This window comes from Schistocerca americana, chromosome X (assembly GCF_021461395.2).
Source record: "Schistocerca americana isolate TAMUIC-IGC-003095 chromosome X, iqSchAmer2.1, whole genome shotgun sequence".
Taxonomy (NCBI): Eukaryota; Metazoa; Arthropoda; class Insecta; order Orthoptera; family Acrididae; genus Schistocerca; species Schistocerca americana.
In genome coordinates, this window is record NC_060130.1 from 901,342,941 (window position 1) to 901,360,378 (window position 17,438).

At 38.5% G+C, this 17,438-nt stretch overlaps 1 protein-coding gene across 2 annotated transcripts in view; it reads left to right on the forward strand.

Annotated features, from left to right (window-relative positions):
* LOC124554852 (microphthalmia-associated transcription factor) overlaps positions 1 to 17,438 on the forward strand; it is a 388,895-nt gene that overhangs the window by 357,660 nt on the left and 13,797 nt on the right. For both annotated transcript variants that reach the window (XM_047128519.1, XM_047128518.1), the window contains exons 4-8: positions 651 to 740; positions 1,049 to 1,229; positions 2,209 to 2,284; positions 5,554 to 5,719; positions 16,596 to 16,721. In XM_047128519.1, coding sequence (XP_046984475.1) covers positions 651 to 740; positions 1,049 to 1,229; positions 2,209 to 2,284; positions 5,554 to 5,719; positions 16,596 to 16,721 — 639 coding nt within the window. The remainder of the gene's footprint in view (positions 1 to 650; positions 741 to 1,048; positions 1,230 to 2,208; positions 2,285 to 5,553; positions 5,720 to 16,595; positions 16,722 to 17,438) is intronic.

Genomic DNA, 17,438 nt, shown 5'->3' on the forward strand with positions numbered 1-17,438 from the left:
TATATCTACAGATGTATAGCTTGTTCAGTAAAAGTTTATTTGACAGTCTCCAGTGCACTACAGTTCTCTGTGCATAGCATTACACCAAAATCATGTGTCACCTAGTAATTGCAAGAAAAAAGTTAATGTAAGATTTCAAACATTATAGCTGGTATGCTATAGTTTATTAGATCAATAAGGAATCAGACTTAAGTAGATGATGACTGGTGAGGTGTTTGTGTGGAAACTTGGCTAGTAAAAAGTATGCCTCTGTCATTTAGAAAAATGTGAGAATTACAAAGCAATATTACTGGCATTTATAAATGAATGTTTCAGTATTGGAGGGGAAGTGGAGATGCGTTTCACATAAAATGTAATGAACTAGGAGACCAAAATCCTGTCTATAATACAGAAATAAAGTGGGCTTCTGACTACAAGTACTTATGCATATGAATTTTACAACCTTCATATTAAAAATCACAGACTATAGTTTAAAAAAATACGGTATCCTTACTGATAGTTAGGGAGAGAAGGAGAAAAAAAAACCAAACAAAAAAACAGCACATTTGGGATATAAATTTTACTCAAACATTTTTACACCTCTGTCCATCGAATCTCTTGTTTTTTCTTAAAATTATATCTTCAGTAAAAAATTATTCCTTTATTTTTAGGCAGAAGACATCCTTGAAGACTTCTTGCCTTTTGATCCCAATTCAGATAAGATCAGAGATCCAGCGTTGAATATTGCACCAGATGTTCAGGTATGGTACTCTGGATATAAATTCATAATCTTCGTTATTTACTAGTCATATAAAATTTCTTTACATGTGAATTAAGAATTTGAGTTATTATCTTTTTAATTTATTGTGGATGTTGTGTAATTACTTAGAATTTCAACACAAAATCCTCAAGATGGGTACTATTCATTAGTAATGTGTGAAACATTAAAATTAGACACAGTGGTCATTAGTTGTTTATTTAGTATTTATAAATGGTACCAACTATTTATTTCATTTCATTTATTTTGTGCGCACGTTTCCTCTATTGTGAATGATTCCTGTACTTGCAGCTGGTCTCGGCAAACAGTCTTTACGAAGAGATTATTGGCTTGGGCCCTAAAGGTGGAAATAAAACCAGCAATTCATGCCCTCCTGATTTACCTCAAATAAAGCCTGAACCAATTCAACTCAGTGATGCTGAGCTCCATGCACTTGCAAAGGATAGACAGAAGAAGGATAACCATAACATGAGTAAGTTACACAGTAGAACACTTTAAGCAAAACTCTTTTGTATTCATTTGTATCAAGAAAACAAAATGGTTACACACTTTTTTCTCAAACCATCCAGAAAAAAATCCATAATGTGTGGTATTAAAATATGTCACAGTGCCATGATATGGACAGATAAACTAAAAATCTCATTAATTATCACATATATTTGTGGGATGTTAAATGTTAGAATCCATAATTTTATGAACCTGTGCCACAAATTTACTGGTTAGAGAAGTGTAAGTCTTTGTGTCAGATGGGGAAAACAGAAAAGAAGAATGAATGAAAAGGTACATTCCTTCTCCTCATGACTGGACAGTATTATGTGGCATTCTTATCTTGTTCTTCTTACATTTTTAAAATTTTTATATGTATTATGTCACTGAAATCCTCTTAGACGGCTTTTTCCAATGCAATAGAAAAAGATGATATAGTTCCATTAAAAATAAGTCTGTGTCATAATTCAGCAGCTACAAAAGTTAAAGATTACTTATACACATCAGAAAATTTGCCACATTGCCCACTATAGCTTAGTGAAAACCACACCTCAGTACATTTATTTGTTCTATATATATCTTGAGTGACCTGTCTTAGCTGCCTCATACTATATAGTATTGATGGCACAAATAATTATTGATTTATTTAATATCTGACTAATTATATCAGTTCCATCCGTTGGAATTAAACACCATTATCTAAATTATAGTTGTTGTGATGTAGGATTTCACACTGGAGTCACTAATTTCCTTATTATATGTAGTCCCCATAAAATGATTAGATTTGATAAAGTTGTGTATGGGGGCAGGGGGTGGGGGGTCAGGTACTGACAGTGCATCCTCATGTCAGTCAACTTTGGAGATTTATTAAGTAGCTACTTAACTAGTTATAGATGTTTATATGTTTACTACACAATATATTGATTTTGTAAATGAGATACTTATTGTGGTAAATATCATTGCAGTTGAAAGGCGGAGACGTTTCAATATAAATGACAGAATAAAAGAGCTTGGAACATTATTGCCAAAAACAAATGATCCGTAAGTATAATTACTAAACTTTGATTTGACTTTGAAACCCCCCTCCCCCCAACCTGCCACTCATAATCCCTCAAAATTGATAACCATTGTCCCCAAGTTCCTTTGTTTTTGTTGTTGTTGTGGTCTTCAGTCCTGAGACTGGTTTGATGCAGCTCTCCATGCTACTCTATCCTGTGCAAGCTTCTTCATCTCCCAGTACCTACTGCAACCTACATCCTTCTGAATTTGCTTAGTGTATTGATCTCTTGGTCTCCCTCTACGATTTTTACCCTCCACACTGCCCTCCAATGCTAAATTTGTGATCCCTTGATGCCTCAAGACATGTCCTACCAACCGATCCCTTCTTCTAGTCAAGTTGTGCCACAAACTTCTCTTCTCCCCAATCCTATTCAATACCTCCTCATTAGTTACGTGATCTACCCACCTTATCTTCAGTATTCTTCTGTAGCACCACATTTCGAAAGCTTCTATTCTCTTCTTGTCCAAACTGGTTATCGTCCATGTTTCACTTCCATACATGTCTACACTCCATACAATTACTTTCAGAAACGACTTCCTGACACTTAAATCTATACTCGATGTTAACAAATTTCTCTTCTTCAGAAACGATTTCCTTGCCATTGCCAGTCTACATTTTATATCCTCTCTACTTCGACCATCATCAGTTATTTTACTCCCTAAATAGCAAAACTCCTTTACTACTTTATGTGTCTCATTTCCTAATCTAATCCCCTCAGCATCACCCGATTTAATTTGACTACATTCCATTATCCTTGTTTTGCTTTTGTTGATGTTCATCTTATATCCTCCTTTCAAGACACTGTCCATTCCGTTCAACTGCTCTTCCAAGTATTTTGCTGTCTCTGACAGAATTACAATGTCATCGGCAAACCTCAAAGTTTTTACTTCTTCTCCATGAATTTTAATACCTACTCCGAATTTTTCTTTTGTTTCCTTTACTGCTTGCTCAATATACAGATTGAATAACATCGGGGAGAGGCTACAACCCTGTCTCACTCCTTTCCCAACCACTGCTTCCCTTTCATGCCCCTCGACTCTTATAACTGCCATCTGGTTTCTGTACAAATTGTAAATAGCCTTTCGCTCCCTGTATTTTACCCCTGCCACCTTCAGAATTTGAAAGAGAGTATTCCAGTTAACGTTGTCAAAAGCTTTCTTAGAGAATTGAAAATATGGATTAATATTAATTATTCACGCTTTTGTACTTTCATTCTCTCTCTCTCTCTCTCTCTCTCTCTCTCTCTCTCTCTCTCTCTCTCTCTCTCTCTCTCTCTCTCTCTCTCTGAGTACCTTAACCAATGAGCCACTCCTCTTGCTCTCTTGATTTTCTTCTTTTTGCTGACCTTTCCAAACTTTTCTGTCATTCATGATTGTACACCATTTCACATTTATTTTATTTCAAATTTTTGTATTATGTCTGCTTTTCTCCTTTAAAAAGAAAACCTTACTGCATATGCAGTTTATTTTTATATGTGTAACTCTGCCTATGTTTAGTACTGATCATGATGTATTGTATTGATAATGATGGTGGTGGTGGTGATGTCCAAAATTATTTTTAAACATTGTAAATTTTGCTTTTTTTTTCATAGTAAGCTTATTTGTCTGCATATGTGCTCAAGGAGCGTATTCTCAGCAGATGCCGGTGTTTATATATACTTCCAATTGTGCACTTGTAGTGCCTGACTAAGTAACCTGAGCCTCCACCACATGCAATCACGAGATACAGGAGAGCAACCAGCATCAGTTATGGCAGGACAAAAATTCCACACAAGAAATCACAAATTTGTGGAGGCTCATGTTACTTATTCAGACACCAAAAATGAAGAATTGGAAGTAAGCATGTAAAGCAGAAAATCATGGAGAAACCTAGATCAAGAGCAAGCCCAGAATAAATTGTTAGTATCAGTAAGTGTCTACCATCCATGAAGAGAATATAATTAACTGCCTAAAGATAAACACACATATTTTGGAATATGCTAGCATTGTTTTGCCATCTCATTCATCGAAACATATTCACAGAAATACATTGTGCAAATAGAAATCCATACCAGATGGTTTGAGTGAACTATCCCTAGTGACCTCAAGCTGACAGACATTAAAAATTCTTTAATGTTCCTGTTCTTCATTTCATGAATGTGGTATTATAAATTATTCACCTGAGAGCAGCACTGTGTTAACAAGATCCAGATGTATAAATTTTCATCAATATTGAGAACATCTAGGTGAGTGAAACCACAGAATGATAATATGCTTGATTTGTGGTGACACTTGTTCGTAATGAATTACGCAGTTGTAATAGTATTTTGTCAGACATACATTAACATCATTAAAACTTTTTAAACCTAAATTTAGTGCACATTACGATGCTAATGTGACAGTTGCCCTTTCCAAAAGAGATAATAGCCCTATAACTGCTCACTGTTGACAATTAGAAAACATACTTTGTGTGAGAAATTTTACAAACTGGTTAATGCAAATCAGCAAGGACCTGAAGAGTACGTTCAGTTAAAGTAAACCAGTACCACCCCGTCCTCACCCCACCCTCGCTGATTGTTTAAAGAAATCAACTCCCATGCATAAAACACCTTCTAATGTCTGATTACTTTGCATTCAGTGGTACATATGAACACTGTCTGCATGATGTGTTAGGAATAGAGTAAATAGTAAAGAAATAATAAAGTGAAGCGTCATGCCTGATGCGGAAGTTTTACTGTACGAACAGTAAAAATGTAGTAAGTACTAAACTTTTTTAATGTCAATTTTTTGGAGGGGGTGCAATGAGTAGTAGTTTCAAAAAGGTTTAAAATTATATGTAAAGTTCGTTGGAAGTCGCTAAGTGCTCTCATTGTCAAATGTTGGATGAATATAATCCATGTCATTTGTGTACCATGCGTTATGCTGCCTCAAGACATATACACATTTCTAAATGTAATATTTGACTTATTGTGTTAAACCTTTAACTTAAGATTATACTTTTTTATGAGTAGATTAGGACAGTATTTTAAATTTTCATATTCAGTCAGTAATTATATGAGATACTAAAAATCAAATTCTTGGTTCCCCAGGAAGCCATGGGAACAGCAACCTCATTTTGGCCTGTGTGACCATTTCAGCCATTTAGTAATATAATTTTAAAATGCTGGAATAGTGAATAAATTTAACCAAAACTGTTAACTGTAAACACAAGCCCTTAGTAGTAATTGTAATGTTCAGCATCATTCCATGGCGTATTTTTTTTATTTTTGCAGGTATTATGAAATAGTGCGTGATGTAAGACCAAATAAAGGGACTATACTGAAATCCTCTGTGGATTACATAAAACTTCTGAAAAGTGAAGTTGAAAGAATGAAGCAAAGTGAACAGAAACAACGCCAGCTTGAGCTACAAAATAGAAAACTGCTACTTAGAGTGCAGGTACAACATATAAATCCACCTTTATAAATTTAGTGTGTGCGTGTATGCGTGTGGACAGATGGACTGACACAGTCTCCCAGTGCTCTAGTGAATATTTCTTTTTCTCACTTACACGCTGTTTGTAGGTGCAGTAAGTGGCAGAAATCCTCTTGTCTGAACGTGGAAATTTGTCATTTCCCATGTTCGTTTAGTTAATGCATGACTTATCCAAAAATAATGTTCCTCCGAAGAAATTGATTATTGTGCTAGAGGAAATTGAAACCATGCTTGTGTATATCTACTGTACCAGTTGACATTTGTTTACATTATACTGTAGTTGGCTTTCAAACACTGAGTCATGAGTCTGGTTTTTATATAAAACTGCAAACACAGTGCTGAGTCCCAAATGAGATTTTACAGATTTAGAAAAATGTCTACTTTCTGGAACACTGATGATGCTTTGCTTGCCACTGCAACTAACGGTGTACTGCAGGTAGAAAACTCTGATTTTTTTAGGATTCACAAACAGTTGGAGTTGTTTGTGTTCGCTGTAGGTCGTAATTTTGAGATACCTCCACCAACCTTGTTACAGCAAATTTACCCAGTGAAGAGACAAATCGTTCTTGTATATTATTATTAATGGCAGCTGTATGGTTCTTCTGCACAAAATTGGTTCCTAAAATGAGCCCTGCCACATTGTCTGGAAGATGTGCACATGTAGTTTCTGCATTTTAGAGATCACTATACCCTTTTCAAGCATGAGGATTACTTTCAAGTACTACTAGGTTGAAAATTATGTAGCCCATTCTATGGGCAACTGAATCATCAAATTTGATATCGGTGTACTATATCTGGATACTCAAAAATTTCTCTTATGAGAGTTTAATTGACACTGCATTGGACATAACTGCTAGGATCCACATATCTATTGCACCAGTCACCAGTCTATATCAACATCCATACTCTAGAAACCAGTATGACGTGCATAGCAGAGTGTACTTCCCTCTGTACCACACATTATGGTTTCTCCCCATTCCAGTCACGTGTGGAGCATGGGAAGAATGACTTCTGAAATCAATATGTGCATGCTGTAATTGATATAATCTTGTCTTTGTAATTTATACTGGAGCGATATGTAGCAGGCTGTAGTATGTTTCGTAGGTTCCTTACTTGATATTGTTTCTTGAAATTTTGTGAGTAAATTTCCATAGGATGGTTTACGTCTATCTGCAAAAGTCTTCCAGTTCAAGTTATACAGCATTTCCAAGACGCTCCCCTGTGAGCTGAACAAACCTGTGACTACTCACGTTGACTTCGTTTGTATACAGTCAATATCTCCTAATAGCCCCATTTGGTATGGCTCCCACACACTTGACTAATATTCTGAGATAGGATGCGCAAGTGATTTGTAGACAATCTCATTTGTAGACTGACTCCATTCTCCAGTGTCCTACCAATGAACTGAAGTCTACCACCTGCTTAATGGAAGAGTGAGTATATGTCATCATCACATTTCATATTCCCACAAGTTGTTACACTCAGGTGTTTGTAGTGGCCAACATAGTGTGTCATATGAATATATGAATTCACAACATCCAGAGATTGATGCCACTATATGACTTTTTTTGAGAGTTGCATATGGGGCCTGAAGATAGCACAGTGAAATGCCGAAACTGGTAGCCTTCAAAAAAAAAAATGAAAGAAGAAACATCTTAAGTTACATGGCTGATGGTGAATTGCATTGACATTGACAACATTTTGAATAGTTATTGCAGTATACAGTAATTAATTAATTTACATAGTTTTTACTTTTAATTTATTGTAAATGACTCTAAATAAGTGACAGGAAATATTTGAATTTATGGCTATCAGATTACTCAAGATGCTGGATAACCTAGTTTGCTACTTTCTAAACATTCAGTGTTAATGAAAAACCTGAATTTCACTTTGTTCGCATATGAAGCTCTACAGGTGGAGAAATGTAATTCTGAATAGCTGCTAATATTTGCAGTAGTCTTGTGTTTATGAAAAACCTTACTTGTTACACAGATTTGCCAACCTCGCTTATTAATCTGCAAGGCAAAATGGTAACCTAACCTAAGCAGGAACAGATTTGGTCACATGACTAGGTACACTCATGCTCATATTCAGAGCACATTTTGTTTCTCTGTAATCCGGCTCTGTGGAAGTTGAGTGCTCGATGGAGGAAATGGACCAGATGGCTGTTGGAGGGCATAGTATCGCTGCAGTGCTGCACTTGTGCAGTGAGTGCACAACCTGTTTCATCACATGAATACAACGACCAATAGTGTTCCTCACAGCTGGCATAAATACGGAAACCCAGCGAATGATCAGTCATTTCTGTGCTCACACCTGATGTTGTCACTTACTATCATCGCTATAGTTTGGGCTATTCACTAACAATGTCACTTGGCGTTTCTCACTGGTCATGTTTGGATTGTCTCTCTCTTTGTTCTTGGTCTGGTGACATCGTTGTGGTGAAGGTTTTCACTTTACACCTTGTTGTTGCATAGGTTGCACGGGGCTTTTCTCTGTTTGTGTCCCATAGGCCATCAGTCAGTCATGTTTAGCTCAACTACTGCTTGATGTCCTATTTTCTTCCCCAGGTGGCTCTTCCACCTTTTGGCTTAACCTGTTTCTCCACTGGGTTTTGATGTGTGTGCTGGTATGCAGCTACTCGCAGATGTAGGATTAGTGATGAGGAAAAATGAAGTTGTTCAGTGGCATGGATGCTATGTGGGTTGACTGAAAAGTAGTGCCTCCACCTTCATAACTCAACAGTTGGCAGCATTGGTATGCGGCAGGTACTGGCTTGTTCCGTAGCGTCTTCTCTACAACTTCAGTTGGTGGGAATCCTTAGCACTGTGGTTGGGTTGTTACAGTGTAAAGTATGGAACCCTGCGCAGACAGTCCGTCAATGTGATTTAAGCAATGTGGAGTGATTGAATTCTTGACAGCAGGAGGTGTCACCACAAAGGAGATTCATCAGAGAATGAAAGCAGTTTATGGTGATTGTGTTGATGTGAGTAATGTGCGTCTTTATTCTCATAATGCAAGAGGAGTTCATGGCAAATTTCAAGTCTGTGCACTTTCATTTCAGGAGTCAGCATCTGGGGTAACCATTGTGCACAGATCTTTCAATAGCCAAGCAAAGCAATAATGTGACCCACACGTTCTTGTGAAATGCCGATTGTGCTTGCAATTTCTCTCTGAGTGATACGACGATCATCCTGAATCAATCTGTCAACATTTTGCTTGTGAGACTTGGTAGTTGCTTTCACAGCATGTCCTACTCTTTGTCATGCAGGTCAGATGTTCCCACCGCAACATCTTTGAACTTACTCACCCAGCGACGCACAGTACTCACATCAACGCAGTCACCATAAACTGCTTTCCTTCTCTGATGGATCTCCTTTGGGGTGACACCTTCTGCTGCCAAGAATTCAATGACTGCACATTGGTTAAATCACATTGACTGACCGTCTGCGCAGGGTACCATACTTTACACTGTAACAACACAATCATTCAATGCTAAGGCTTCCTGCCAACTGGAGCTGCAGAGAAGAGGCTACAGAACAAGCCAATACCTGCCGCATACCAATGCTGCCAACTGTTGAAGAGTTATGAAAGTGGAGGCATTACATAGCTTGTGCTTCAGCAGCAGCTTCAGATAGGCTTGTTACAAAAGTTGCTTCAGTTTCAGGGGGACAACTCAGAGTGCACAAGGCCACCTTCCACCAGAACTCATCGTCCCCCACAGTCAACATTGCCATTTGTCCTCTGTCATATCTGCCTTTCCATGGTGCTGCTGAGGACTGGGACATATATATGTATTGATGAAACCAACATTTCACGGTGTTTCAAGTCAAGGATTATCCATTGCTGTGATTGTCATTTCTGGGAGATCCCACCTGGGGTAGTTCAGCCACTGAGTTGCAATTATTTTCAGGTGATGCCACAATGGGCGACTTGCATGTTGATGATGATGAAATGGTGGTGAGGACAGCCCAACACCCAGTCCCCGAGTGGAGAAAATCTCAGACCCGAATTGAATGCGGGCCCACTGCATGGCAGTCAGATGCAGTGACCACTCAGTAAGGAGGTGGACTGCTCTGTTGACTAATTGTTATTCAGAGAGATATCATGTGGTTGCCTCCAGGCTTGAATAAACAGCCTTGGCAATCATCCCTCTCATGGGTCACTGGCTTGCAAGGTCTCAGCTGCAAATGTGATTTCACTTGCGCCACTGAAGGCTGCAAGACTTCATACACGGACTCTTGATTTGTGATGTCCTGGCTCAGCTGGCACTTGATCCTGAGGTCTTTACGGTGGTGCTGAAACTGGATAACTCATAGTGGAGGACATCTTGTGCATCGCACAGTCTTTCGAAATCGCACAGTCATTCAAACTTGCACAGACTGTTAGTGGATGACTGATGACAAGGCCACAATTTGCAGCAGTTACCGTGCCACCACGTGTTCCACCCCTGCGTTGCAGGTGTAGGATGACCACCAAGTTGCACCAGTGTTGTGATTTGTCATTGTCTGACATCTCTATGGCATCTGAACCTTTGGTCACCCCTCACCACTGGTCACCGGGGCAGTTCCCTTCATGCCCACAGTGTTTTTATGCTCATTCTCAAGCAGACTATCCAGATCACCGGGGATCCTGCATGTGGTGTGGCAAAGAGGAGCATCTCTGCTCATTGTGTCAAAGCTGCAGAACCCGCTCCCATCCCACCAGAACACCATACATGTGCTGCAGTTGGTAGTTTCTCATCAGGATGTCTGTTTCCAAGCATACACAGGGGCCACCACTTCTTTGATGTATTTCTTGTGGCATATGCACAACTATGCGTGCCTGTGTTGTCCCTGCAGTGACGTTTGGTGACCTACCGGGGTGGCTCTACTCCTCTTTGTGGACAGTTCTTGATCACTGTGGTCTACAAAAAGCATTACGTGGCTCATCCTGTTATTTGTTATCAAACACGCGACTGCTGGCCTCAACACCTTTACATTGTTTGGGCTTTCTATTTCTTATGAAGTCAAGGTCATACCAACTGCAGCTCCTTTCCAGGAATTGGGCAAGCCACCAAGAGCTGTTGCAGGATGATTTGATTCACGGATCCAGTTATATGGCTCCTTCCGTATATAGCAATTTTACGACTATGACGAGTGGGGCCTGAAGATGGGATCAATGTAATGCCAAAACTGGTAGCACATAGAAGTTCATAAAATAAAATAAATTTCTACAATACATACGGCTGTTGGTAAATTATTGCATCAAGAAGATAATGTTGAAGTTAGGTTAGTTTTGAATAAATATATGCCAACTGCCCGTTGTATACCCTGTTCAGATACACTTCGCCAAGAATGTGTCAGACAGTATAGGAAAGGAGAAATCAAAGATGCTGTGGAGTATGTTGATATTGTGATTATTGCCAATAACACATGTGTGAAAAATGGAAGGTGTGTATTTGCAGCTTTATATCAGACAATGACTGCAGCATCAGAACAGAAACTTTGTCTGGCTTCCTGTAACTTTTTAAATGTTGCTTGTGCCTGGGACATAGTAGATACCCTAAAAGAAAGAGTGCAGCATTAAATACGAAAATGTTGCGGTTTTAGTGTTAGACTCTGCGGCATATGTGGGATCTTGTTTTGACTGACTTAAAATATTGATTGGAAATCATTTAATACATTTCAAATGCTGGATGTACAAAATGAACTTAATTGGTGACATCTTCATAAAAGAATTAAAGGAGCTAAATTTTATTGTCAGTAGGGTGAAAATGGTGTTTGTGCAGACACACAAAATGAAAAGCATATACTGTCAATTCCTACAAGAGAAGTTTCTTCATCTGTCAAAAAAGCTTTTTCCTGATCCAATAATCGAGAGATTGGAATTCTTGGTTCTATGCAGTGCAGTGGTTGGACACAACTTACTAGCGAATATCAAATTTTTCAGATCATTGGAAAACAAAAATGCTGCCATTTGAGGTCATTCTTGATCATTTAAAAAATGAAACTGCATCAGGTTTAGTCATCTTACAATGCTAATTTGTGTGTGACACATGTGCTAGAATTCTCAGTTTAATTATAATACTAGAAGGCATGACTTACCCATCTTAACATTTGTTGTTGGATGAAGTTGAGAGTATCAAATTACAATTGAAAAGAAATTGTGAACGTAGTTTTTCAACAAAAAATTATCTCAAATCTGCTGCTCTGGAAAGTTTACAAAAGCTATATAAACACACAACACCAGACCCAGCTAATATTTTTTTACAAAAGCATTCCTGAGCTCTTCATTCCTGTAGCTATATTTGTACAAATCTACTGTTGTTACTGTAGCAAAAAAGTTCCACAATTTGAAAGTATTCCATCTGACAGTGTTTTTGAAGCATATTCCTCATTCTATTGATACTTAGTTACCAGTTTGAGACATAATGAGAGGCTTGATGTAGTGCGACTTCTACTCTGTGAAAAGCTTGAATATAGTGACTCTGGAAGAGCTGCCTTATCTGCAGTTTGGGCACCTGTCAATAATGTGGATGTCGGGAGATACTTTCCAATGTACAATTTAGTTGTAAGTGACAGTGGGTGGTTAGTGAAGCCAGACACTATTGAAACAACTTCAGTGATTGGATTCAATAGATAAACATTTGTATCTGGGCCTGTAATGTGTGTTAATGTGAGTGAGACCTAACACTATGGTGTTGTGCTACGCAAAGAAGCAATTTCCCATATTTTTTGTTAAAAAAAGAAAACTGAATAGTGAAAAGAAAAAAAGAAAAATTTAAGTTAAGAATTTTGTATGTATATGCTGCTTAGGGTCATTTAAGTGCAAAAATACTTCAAAAAAAATATACATGCTAAATAAATGCTAAATTTTCAAAATTTATTTGCTAATTTCATGTAGCTCTAATTATTCCATCCAACAAAGTACTACTTTCCATCACCTTAACTAATTACAGCATCCTACTACAAAATCTAACCATGTCTACCACTATTATAATATCAGTGTATGTCTGTCACGTTTCCCAATGCACTCCAACACTCCCCAGTTCATAGACAAACATTGCCAGTTCTTTGGGCACTGTGTAGGGTGTTGTGGTTCCATCTGCTTTTCTGTTGTCTATTGGCTCCTTGGTTGCAGTGCACAACTGCTCTGGTCCGAGGAACCATCGTTGCTGTCAGTGAGAGTGTAGTCACTTGCCGTAAAATGTAACCATGGTTCTAGTTTCTTAGGTGGTGAGGCATGGCACGGCAGCTGCATTTACACTGTGATATTACATTTGCCATGCTTGCAGAGTTGGCTATTTGTCTACCCCAACTGTTGACCTCGGCTGTCTTCCCTGCATTGCTTCTTTATCTTCTGTTGTAACATCCTGTAGTGCAGCAGATGGGGGTTGAATGATAAAGTAACATGCTACCCAAGAGTATCAAAAGCTTCCATCACTATTCCACCCTGTTTAACTACCCATGCTGGTGCTATGAGCACAACTCTGTGCAGCCAGGCAGTCACACAGTATTCTGTGATTCCAGTTAGATAGCATTATGATACATCCTTGGTAGTTTATAACTGTAACTGGCTAGGCCAATAATTTTGTTCATCATGCTCATTTCTTCAATATGTGCACTCGTAATTTTGTCAGTTGTTCAGGAAGACACCTAGGTATCTGTTGATGGACTTTCTCTTTGTGGACCTGTTGCTTAATTTCATGATTGGGTCTCTTGAAAGGTTTCTTTTTAACAACATGAATGTGGTCTTTTCAAGTGCAACAGACATTTTAACTTCTTGGCACTGCTGAGGTAATTGTTGAAAGACTACATTACATCCATTCAGGTTGCTTCCCTTAACAAGGCTCATCAGGTCATCAGCATATGCCACTACTACGACTGCTTCATTATTCTGTAGCTTTCCTAACACCTGATCAAGTACCAGATACCAGAATACAGAGTCACTTATGGATTCCTATGGATTACCTTCTGAAATTTCTTTTGTAGTGGTCTCTCCTGGGCATGACAGATGCTTCTCTCTTTTGACAATAGTTCTTAAAACATTTGTATGATGCATGTGGGCAGTTCAGGTTCCTCAGGCAGTCAAAAAGTGCTGGAATGATTGAAAGCCCCAGCGATGTCCACCATTGTGGCTACAATAAATTTATGCAGAGCATTTTTGTATGTTTTAGTGTCTTTTTACAGCATGTTCTGTTGACTTTCCACTTTCGAATCCATATTGTAGCAAGTTCCTTCCACGAAGAAGTTTTTCTCTTGTAGTCTACCAAATAACAGTTTATCCAGACTTTCTACAAGATGTTGAGACAGCAAATCAGTGTGTTGGACTTTGGAGCTAACAGAGCCTTGTCTTCACTCTTTTCAAGATAATGAAATTTGCTTTCTTCCACATGTATGGTATTCTTTCCTGCAATAAATAGACATCATACAGTTAGCACAAATGTAAACTTATGTGCATATTAAGGACATGTAGAGCTTCATCAAGGATGCCATCAAGATTTATTCCTTTTCAGTTTCACGATTCTTTCCTCACCTCCACATCTGAAAAAGGACAAACTATCCCATCTACACAGAATGGTTCCCTACTCATGTTCTGTTATACTCTGTGCTCATCAGCTTTGCCCTCTGCAGTGTTGTGTGGAAAAAGTGTGTCCATCAGTAATTGTGCAGATTGCTGGCCATTTTCTGTCATGCTGCCATCTGTTTATTTTATCGTTTGGCAGACGATTTTATATGGCTTACCCCATGGATCAAGGTGTAGGGTCTGTGCAAGAAATCAATTCCAGCGCTCTATTTTTGCCTGCTGCAGGCTGTCTTTAAACTGCTGCTTAAGGTATCTGTATCTGTCAGTAGGTAGGTTCTTTGATCCCATTTGGATACAATCTGCAGCACTATGTAGAGGAAGCACTACAGATTTTTCCTTTTGGGTGTTTAATTCTTATTATATGTCCAAGTGCTGTTAACAGGCTTGAAGGTTGTTCCAGTCTGGTAAGACAAAGTGCATCTTTGCATTCTTCATAGATTTGTTGTGGGTGTATGGCTGTTTTTCTCTCAGTTAAAGTTGTACATCAATGTCTATTGCACCTCAATATTTATGTTATGAACTTAGGATTCTGTTGACTCAGAAATTTATGGTTTCTCAGCATCTCTTCTTTTGAACTCGATATTTCTCGTTGTGGGTGGTTCTGTTCTATTTGGTTGTGATTGTGCTTTGCAATATTTTTGTCTTTACTAGTTGTGCTCAACATCTCATTGTACTGAATTTTGGTGCCTTAATTCGTTGGAGTGTTATTGTGCCCTTTATCAATGTACAACACACATTTCTAGGTTGGTAAATGCTATACCAACTCCAGTTGTTTTTGTGGCTCAGTTCTGAATGATTCTCCTCTGTCTGAGTAGCTGCATCTTTATTATAATCTTTGTTTTTAATTTTCTGCTAGAAATTTCATGCTTTCTCTGTATCTCGCTCTCTCCTGGACAGATATTTATGCCTCCTGTGTATTCGGCAAATTATCTTTTCATCCTGTAGTACTCCGTCATCAAGTACTATTAGTCTCTTGTCGATAATCAATGCATAGGATAAGTCTGTCTAAGGACACCTCATATGTTGTGCACTCATTACAGTTTGCATTACGCAATCTTCCTCTTCTCTATCACAGTACCTATACACATTGGGCTCTGTTTGCTCTTTCCGCAGTCTACTTTCTTGTGTCTATCTTCCTCACAGTGAGCACAAGTGACTTCTTTGACACACGATTGTAATCTTGACACTTAATTAGGTGGGGTACTACTAGGTAGTCTTTCACAGGTATAGCTTCGAAGCCTACGTTCTGCTTGCTGAGAAGGATTTTCCGTATGCTAGGTTCCATCTCCACTCATCTCATCTGTCGTAGCTATCTTCTTAGGTCCAGAAACTTTCTATCAAATGACCTTAATAATTTCCCCAAAAATTTTGCCTGTACTGTGCACCTTTGTTAGACCTTGCTCACACTCCATATTGTTGGCTGTGGAGAACAGTGTCTGTACAGTCACTCACCTCTGCAAGGCACATGCCAGCCATGTTGCATCACCAGGGCTGGGTGCCAACAGCAATGGCAGTCCACACCGGCACAATGAAACTGCTGATGCCGCAGAGTCCACCCAGCTGTCGCTGGTGCCGTACCACATCACTTTTGTGGTCTCAGCTACTGGCTGCTTTCACAACCACATGGCTTTGTCGAGCAGATGCTTTCAGTTGTAACTTTACAAGTCCACACTATTGCCTACATCTGGTCAATCACATTCAAGTAGCTCTCACCATAGAAGACTACCCGTTAACTCACTCTTAGCACTGACAGTTCTATTGCAGTGTCACTTAACCTTGCAAGTATCATATTTTCTCAGAGCTGATGTTACTCTGTGGCCGGCATGGCCACCATCTTGACACTGTCTCGACAAGACAGTTGAAACCAGCACTGAACAGTTTTGTGAGATTTGACTGAAGTAAACTTTTCACTATAAAGTAAATAATGAGTGATACCTCAGAAAATAACATCTCAAACATGAATAAAAGAAAATTAATCTCAACAACTCTACTAATTTATCAGTCAAGTATTATGCTGAATCCTTCAGTCTTTACTTGTATCTCTCTTTTAAATCAGATTTTTCTGCTGTTGTATGCATGATAAAATTAAAAAAGAAGAGAAAATAATGTTCTAACAGTTGTTTGTAAAATATGAATCTGAATGAAAGACAATTGTGGTGTGGAATGAACTGTAGCAAAAAATTACATTTTTAAAATGTCTCTGATTAACTGTTGGATTCTGTCGGGTGATCTTTAATGGTTATTTTATGTTGTATTGTTCTTTCTCTTTCAGGAACTGGAACTGTTGGCTAAATCCCATGGTTTGCCAATAACAGATACTACTTGGCAGCCTGTGTCCACACAGTCTGTAATTGCAACATACATTAAAAACAATCCATCAACAGAGCCCCTTCGAAAGGTAAACTGATCATAACATTAATATTGTGAGAAAGAAATGCATTTAATTCTTTTCTTTATACAATTTTACTAAAACAACACACTTTCATTTTGTGTTAAGAGGTTTCTGTTGCACTACTTATTTATGTGTGTACTTACTCATAGTGATACAAGATATGTGACAAGCTCGGTTTGGTGTTTTGCCATTATCAAGGGTACCTGTGAAGGTGGTGCACTAGGTACAGTATTGTTTCTTACGTCTATGTTAGTCTGTGTGTACATACAGGGTGTTTCAAAAATGACCGGTATATTTGAAATGGCAATAAAAACTAAACGATCAGCGATAGAAATACACCGTTTGTTGCAATATGCTTGGGACAACAGTACATTTTCAGGCGGACAAACTTTCGAAATTACAGTAGTTACAATTTTCAACAACAGATGGTGCTGCAAGTGATGTGAAAGATATAGAAGACAACGCAGTCTGTGGGTGCGCCATTCTGTATGTCGTCTTTCTGCTGTAAGCGTGTGCTGTTCACAATGTGCAAGTGTGCTGTAGACAACATGGTTTATTCCTTAGAACAGAGGATTTTTCTGGTGTTGGAATTCCACCGCCTAGAACACAGTGTTGTTGCAACAAGACGAAGTTTTCAACGGAGTTTTAATGTAACCAAAGGACCGAAAAGCGATACAATAAAGGATCTGTTTGAAAAATTTCAACGGACTGGGAACGTGACGG